The 8,175-nt window shown below is 44.3% G+C and overlaps 1 protein-coding gene across 1 annotated transcript; it reads left to right on the top strand.

The window, feature by feature from the left end:
• The first annotated feature begins 2,208 nt into the window (after nucleotides 1–2,208).
• On the top strand, nucleotides 2,209–6,695 carry LOC142590893 (juvenile hormone acid O-methyltransferase-like). Its single transcript, XM_075703297.1, has 3 exons — nucleotides 2,209–2,961; nucleotides 5,178–5,343; nucleotides 6,475–6,695. The coding sequence occupies exons 1-3, from the start codon at nucleotides 2,416–2,418 to the stop codon at nucleotides 6,672–6,674; spliced, it is 912 nt and encodes a 303-aa protein (XP_075559412.1). The 5' UTR covers nucleotides 2,209–2,415; the 3' UTR covers nucleotides 6,675–6,695.
• Nucleotides 6,696–8,175: the final 1,480 nt, after the last annotated feature.

Genomic DNA, 8,175 nt, shown 5'->3' with positions numbered 1-8,175 from the left:
TCTGTAGATGGGCAGCTGTTGAACGCAGCGAGTCTTATACGTGTTCTGGCAGAACGCCGACGAGGTATATATATATATATATATATATATATATATATATATATATATATATATATATATATATATATATATATATATATATATATATATATATATATATATATATTCTCTGTCGACTGCCTTGTGCCGCTAACTTACTTCCGCCTAAGCGCCGTCCTACTCGTGTTACGCGCATTAGTTAGCTAGTGATTAGCTCTTGCGGTTTTTATCAGTTCTTTTCTGTCAGGGCAAGGACCGCACGCGTCAGGTTACGCGCGATCTGATACAGCGGACTTCCTAGCGAGAACCCATAGCAGCAATGACATGAAATCTTTGGGACATAACTAGTGTACGTAAGCACTTCTCACGACATCTCGCTTACGTCGTTCATGGAAAGACTGTGCTACGTCTGTAGAAAACAACCCGCTCTGTTTACCACGCTAGGGGCCCTCGATTGTGCAGTGGGCAGATTATTTTCGTAGGCATTGTAAAGAGGGTAAGCGGCATCGGCGGGCTGTTTTCAGGAGCCCTTCTGGAAATGGAGGCGCGCTAAAGAATGATATATGGGAACATGTCATGGCTACCATTCTTCTCAGCTGTGAAGCACCGGCACTGCCACAGAGAGACTATCCTAAAGGTGTCCCGGCTGGCGCTCTTTAACCGTGCTGAATGGCATAAAAATATAGCGTACACGCAATAAGCACATATGTAATCGTGAAGATAGATTATGACGTAATTGTCAGACCTTAACTAAATAAAATGCTGCTCTTCGCTTGTGTTATATCTCCGAACACCTTTGTAGTTTTGTATGTTGTTATGTGCCATGTCTCTATGTCTGGTCGAATAAGTTTGATTAAGCAGCACGGAACATCTTGCTGTGACATCGTATCACGTCACCGCTGCTTTACCTTGACGAGCTGTGTAAGAGTTTAGACCCCACAGACTTCGAACGCGAACCTTGATGCACGTTTCTGTTTAGAACTCCCAGATTTAAAAACAACATTAACGAAATAGCACCGTTTTCTTATCTATACGTCCAACTTATATTTAGTGTACGCGCATTTCAAGCTCTGGAAGAGTGCCAGAGAGCGATGGACGAGTAAGCGAGCCCCCCGCAAAAACAGCGCCTTTATCAAAAGTTTCCGCTCAAGTTATCGCGTGACGTTGCTGAAATTTCAGTTGAGCAGGCGACTCAAAGAGACCGGTGAAACATTGGGTTATGAAAAAACATACTTTTGCTCCATGAAAAGTCCCATCCAGAGTTAGGCTGTCTTACTTGTAAATGCCCGGGCATCGGTGAAATTAAAGATTAAATTTGCGCATATCTCACTTTGCTGAACGTTTGAAAAGTTCTCATTGTTGGCGAAAGTGAAGACCTCCGATAGCGAAGGTGTGACACTGCAGCGCGCTCGAACTACGTAAAAGGTTGTTCAACACTGGCAACTTTCTAGCTGTGTCAACGATAGGTAAAAATTTTGAACGTCAGCGTCAACAGCGACAATAATGAATGCACCCGACAAAGCTATACGATGCTTTAACACGTGCGCAAGTAAACGCAGTTTTCGTTTAAACGTGACCCGGAGTCCAGCGTGTTGCCGTAGCCACGCGTGCGTTTTTTATTTCCGAAGCATGGAATAATATGCGAGTCTCTAATAATATACCAATTGCAATTTCGGGCGATAATTATGCTGTATTTAATAACAGTCGACTTACGTACAGTCATCTCACACACTACATCAGAAGTATGAAGATTTCACCGCCAGATCTGGCCACTTACTTCTTTTGACACTTTCTTTGCCAATATAAAATTATAGTTACTATGTAAATTGCCAACAGCGCCCTCCCCCCATGTTGGAATCTATCACTATAAATCACGCTGATTTCATTTCCATCAACGTCTCACAACGCATTATGGCCAGTTGTCAGTCCCTTTAAAGTTGTTGTGCCAAAATATGTAAAAATAAAAGCGTTCCGCGCTTTTTCCTTTGAATATTTTTTGAGCCATCCAAGCAAGTTCCTGAACACAATTTTAAATTACTTCTTTAACAACTCGAGGCAGGAACCTACGAATTGGTTATGAACGATGCGTAGATGCACCCTCGTATTTGATAGCAGCCTATCGAGACGCCCTTGACGTTTGTTTTCTTTATCACGAATACTCTCGTAGTGTTCAGCGACTTATCTTTGTTGACGTAGCCTCACAATCGCTCCCGACGACGATACGTTCTGAAGCTGCTACCAATGTAGCTCGCGAAGACTCCGCGCTCGAGACGCAGTATCTTTGCATTGGAAACACGCCAGAGATAGAGACTTCCTATCGCTTTTTTCGAGATCATCGTTGGTAGATTTGTAATTTCTGTCACTTGTCGTTAAGTCATGGAACCTTCATTGAGCCATTCCACCAGAAGACCCGTGAACATGAACGTGGACCTCAGCGCGTACGCGGGCGTCGAGTCATACCCGAGTCAGGAAGACCTCAACGCTTGGAGAAGGGTCCGCTTCACCAAGGCCTCGAGGAGACACGACCAACATCTCGACATCGGCTGTGGACTCGGCAACTTCACACGCAAATACCTGCTGCCTTACTCCCGTCCTTGTCGAAGGCTCGTGGCCGTGGACAGCTGCCCAGGCATCATCGAGGACGCTCGCGAGCACTCGTCGCATCTCGACCTCTTCTACGACGTGCTCGACATCGAAAAGTACGACGACGTGACGCAGTTTATAGACAAGTACGGCAAATTCGACCGCGTTTATTCGTTCATGTGCTTCCACTTCGTGAAAGACCAATCAGCTGCCTACCGGAACGTGGGCCGGCTGTTAGCCGAAGATGGCGAGTGCGTGGTGGTGTCGTGCGTGAGCACCGAACTCACGGACATTTGGCTTCAGGTGCACGAGACTCAGAAGTGGAAGTCATTTGTGCCGGTGAGTTTCCAAAGTGGCTGCGCTATTAACGTGCCCCGTTGTGTTGCTTGTTCTTTACTGAAGCGCCCTTTCACAAAATTCGACTTCTATTCCCTATCTATTCTTTCCACATATGTATTTATGAGAGCAAATCAGAACAACATGGTACAAACACATTTCCAAGCAACGGTAATATTAGCGCATCTTTTCTTTTGCAGCCCTCAAGCATTTTACTATAGTTTGCATGTTTTTTTTTTTGCATGTCTCTCACTGTACTAGCTACCCTTACAGAATATTCATCATCGGCGTTCACAAAGGCGCTTTGTTGGATGCTTCTTTCAAGAAACTGCAAGCGGACAAAGTCCTATATATCCTATATATCTTATATATAGTGTCCTATATATCAATCTTGAATATACCTGTCAATTGTGAACAGGACATCCAGTAAATTTTCAGCGACATAGGTACTTCACATAAATTTTTATCTTATAAAGGGCGCTTGCTTACTTTAGATCTTGCACTTCCCAGCAGACGAATGACCGATGAGAAGAGCAGAAGCGTTGGCGCTACTTTCAAATCTCTTATTCTGCGACCTAAACGAACTTAAATAGTCGTCTCTGCTTTTTCATACAAACATAAGTGCAATGTCACCAATACAGTATTATCAAACGACCAAAAACCTGCACAAGTGAAAGATGCAAGTTACATAAGTGGAGGACAGGACATCGGTTGTTTGCCAACTTTATCATGTAGCGTTGGTAGGATCAGTAGTCGACGCAGATGAAGTGGTGGGTCCTGGGCTGGCTGATTTATGAGGTCAAGATATTACACGTGCTTTAAAAGCAGGGTACGCACGTGTTTCATAACTTTTTTTCATCAAAATGTGGTCTCGCGCCCAGAAACTAAACCCTATAGGCATTGAGTTAACGCAAGGAATAGGATTTAGATTTCATGATCAGTATTAATAAGACTATTGGAAAAGTGATAAGGACGTACACAAAAGGAAGAAACTACCAAACGGAGCACTGATTATCGAGTAAAGTTTATTAAAAAACAGGCACGTAGACATACACATTCATTCCCTCTGTTTGGCCGTCTAAAAAGGAGCCAAAAGTGAAGAGAAATATCATCCATTCAGAGCAAAGCATGCGTTCATGGTTCCTTAAAAGTAGTTGTTCTTTGATGCAATGCTAACTAGTAACACGTTTCTTTTTTCTAGAAAGTACGCGCCCAAGGTTAATATTGTACTTGTCTTATTCGTTGAGAATTCTTGCTTAAATAAAATGTTGATTTATTTATTGGAGTGTGTCAGTAAAAAATAACTTCTACGCCCCTGTGTGTGTGTGTGTGTGTGTGTGTGTGTGTGTGTGTGTGTGTGTGTGTGTGTGTGTGTGTGTGTGTGTGTGTGTGTGTGTGTGTGTGTGTGTGTGTGTGGGTGTGTGTGTGTGTGTGTGTGTGTGTGTGTGTGTGTGTGTGTGTGTGTGTGTGTGTGTGTGTGTGTGTGTGTGTGTGTGTGTGTTTGTGTGTGTGTGTGTGTGTGTGTGAAAACATTTATTGGAATGCGGTCCGGAGGCTCGAAGTTTTAAGCCATGGCGGGCCGCTCCCACGTTGGCACTGTCAGGGCAAGCCATCCAGCGACATCATGGGCCCTCTAGACGGCCCTTAGTTAGCCTTCAAAAATGGGCTTCGAATCCTTTCTTCCCACTGTGTCCATTCTTCAACGAGGTTGGGGAGAGTCGCGGGACACCCTGCCAGCATATGTCCGATTCCAATTATGCTGCTGTACCAATAAAAAATCTGTGCCCGGTATGATGCAGTTAGTGAAGAATGCTAGAGTGCTCAGTACTGTGTTCTAGAGTGCTCTGAACAAGAGTGCTATATGTCGAAAGCTCAGACAATCGCTCCATAATGCTAAGGCTGGCAAATTATAATATATAAGCGCGACAAGAGAGGGCACGCAGTTTATTACTGGGAATACAATGATGGGGGCATCTAGAAATGTTTCGTCTGTTCTGAAGGCATGATGCGACTGTGTGGGCATATGCGCGAGCTTCTTTTAGCCACCCGCCAAAGCCAGCGGGGTTCCAACGTAGGTATAAAAAAATGCGATATGATCAGTAGGCCAGGTATCATAACTTATCCCCTTTCCCATGCCTTCAAGTATCACTCCAGCGCAACGAAAATAAATTCCGATGCATCTCAAATATGTGCCTCAATGTCGTTCTTAAATGTTGCAGAACCCAAAGGACATATTTTCCACACACTTCCGCTTCAATTGCGTGACGCCAGCCAGGCAAATTGAAGAGGAAACAATGAAGGTGGTCAGAGAATCTGGATTGCATTGCGTCGCATGCGAGGTATACGAAAACGAATGGACCTTCCCCGACATCGACACTATTATTTGTAAGTATACGCGCAATTTTCTTTTAAAAAATTACAATCATTTACAGGCCTAGCATGTCGCCAGCATTAGCATAAACATCAGAAGGTTTCGCTTGCCCAGTCTGTTCTTATCGCAGGAAAGTCCTTAGGCTATTACAGAAATGCCATTTACTAATGCCGGTTGACATAATTTTCCCTAATTGTCACCTTTGCAGCTGAAGCTTTAAATCATGGAGTTATTGCTACTCGGCGTCGTAGACGAGAGACGGCCTCTTGAGGCCGACGACTATGAGACGAAAAGCTTTATACAACATTTACATATAGCAGATAATAGCAGGCAATAGCATACAAGTAGTGAAGCATAAGAGCGCACCAGAACGGCGGGGCGGCTGGAGGCGACTCTCTCTTTCACAATGGGTCAGTTCTCCCTTAAGTCCCTTTGGTGACTCCTCGTCAGCAGGAACCCGGCGGCGCGGGTGATGACGTCACCCGCGTCTAATTATTGATTCGTCGCGGAGATGGCTGGGTGCTTCTTGAAGTCCCCTCCCGTGTCTACTTCTTGATTCGTTGCGGAGAAGTGGGAGCTCTCGTCGCCTCGATAATAGGGGCGTAGTATGGCAGCTCCCTTCGCCTCGATGATAAGCACGTGGTATGGCACAACAGGGTCCATTAAGCGCCGGATAGATTGATGGATGGATAGATGGATGGATGTTATCAGTGTCCCCTTTGGAACGGGCGGTGGGTTGCGCCACCAAGTTCTTGCTATTGCGCCCAACAGATAAGAAAGTGGAACCTGAGGGCCCCTGTTAGCGTTAAAATTGAGAGATGTGCAAGAATTATTCTGCTCTATCGCAGCTCCCTCAACAAATGCCTTTCGGCATTTCTCTTTTCGGACTCCTGAGGACCTAGTTTTATATTTCGGCACAAAATTGGTCTCTTAAGGCCGTTTTCTGCTACCAGAAAGTTTCGATGATCCGTTGCCGAGTTGGTTTGTAAAGCAGAGCGTGCACCCGTATGTCTAATGACGCATAAACAATAAAGGTCACGTGAGCGTGTTCATGTATTGTTTGCTTTTGTGCAGTGCACGACAAAGCGGACGATGACAGTTTGGTGCTCGCTAAGTGAAACTTGTTTGCATGCGTTTATTCGCAGATTTCTTCTTCTCCCTATTTGGATCAGAAGAGCTGGTCCCAGACGCCGATAAAGATGCATACCGAAATGTGTGGAGGACAATTCTCGAGAAGAAGACTGAGCAGGGGCCGGAAGGTGGCCGTCAGCTGAAATTTCTCATCTCCGTGACTCACTTGTGCCATCGCCCACAAACAAACATCGATTCATCTGATGTCGCCTAATCGAAAATAATATTTTTTTTTACTGTGTCGTTCTTTCACAGCTTTCCTACGCACTATCAGTGCCCTACGGCGCATCTTTGACGTGCTATCAGCCTGACACCAATCCATGTAAATCGTTGTCTTCAGTGCCGGAAAGCGGCTCAGAATTGCAAGAAGAACATAATTAGTACATGCCGAACCACTAAACATTTAACGAAAATAAACATAATAATATGGTATCCGCTATGTTTCTACCGACCGTTGGCTGAATTTGCGGTTATTATTGTTAGCGGGTAAATCTGTGGTGATGTAACAATTTACCATTCTTCAAAATCACAAAGAAATTCTGTCAGCAGGGAACTGTCAAGCTGTTAGTTTAGTTCTCATCATACACACCTCTTTTGTCATTATAACAGAAGTAGCCACGTATAGTAGAGCCAGTGATATCATGTTTTGAAAGTCGCTAAACATTCGTAAGTTCCTGTCGGCTCTTTTTCTCCTTCAGTGCGGGGCGATCACTTTGGCTTTTCACGTCCTCTTAGTTCTAGTTCAATATTAATTAAAAATTTAAACTATAACGTCAATCACTCGCATAACAAAGGGAGCGCGGGCATGTTTATAACAAAGTTACCAATCGGCATTGTTTAATCGGTAATTTAATAAAATATCAGCAAGCTAAATACCCCTATCAAAGTTAACGCACCGGGGTCCCGCCAATAAACGTTCTTGAATTGGAGATACGTAATAGAAAGCAAGACCTAATTGTTTTTAATCTAACTTTAATTTACCTACGAGAAGCTCGCACACTATCAACACTGTTAACAAAAACGGTATGCATTTTGCACGCGAACATCAAGGTCCTAGAAGTCCAATAGCAAAAATAGGCACTAAAGATGTGTTTTTCACAAATAACAAACCAATCACATGGTCAACCGATACTTCGGCAGCGACTTACCTGTACTCGCAGAGCCATGCCTATAGTGCACGTATACTGGGTGTTTCAGCTAATTTTAGCCAGAGTTTAAAAATATGCCGATGCACTGTACGGCGACGCGGCCAAATGCATGTTGCTGATTATTGTATATGGAGTAAGCCACACTATTTTTTGTGTTCTGCTTAATTGCATAGTTAAGATTAATTAACCAACTTCTGAAGCAACGAAGTTAGGCAAAAAATGCCAAATAGAAAGTTGTAGAGCGATTTGCAAAATTTCCGATTGAACAGTTGCTACGTTTCGGTATAATATTAGTGTTTCTCAGCTTACAGCGGATGGGGGGGGGGGGGGGCCGCGGAATAAAAAAAAGAAAAGTACCACGTGACATACCCGCTTGCGCGCCGTGATTTCAGCGCTCTCAAACTGTACGCATACAAACGAACACAGAATCTAGAGGACGTGCTGCCGCTTAAAAGGCGACAGGGCACTGACGAAGGCGTTGGCTGTGCGATTTACGCCAGCGATGTGCTTTCCTCGCGGCGGTTCGTGATAGCGATAACTAGAAGCAGCGGCAGCATACCAGGCTAA

The sequence above is a fragment of the Dermacentor variabilis genome, chromosome 8, assembly GCF_050947875.1.
Source record: "Dermacentor variabilis isolate Ectoservices chromosome 8, ASM5094787v1, whole genome shotgun sequence".
NCBI lineage: Eukaryota > Metazoa > Arthropoda > Arachnida > Ixodida > Ixodidae > Dermacentor > Dermacentor variabilis.
Note: the sequence above shows the minus strand (reverse complement) of the source record. Positions and strands in the feature narration are given on the sequence as shown.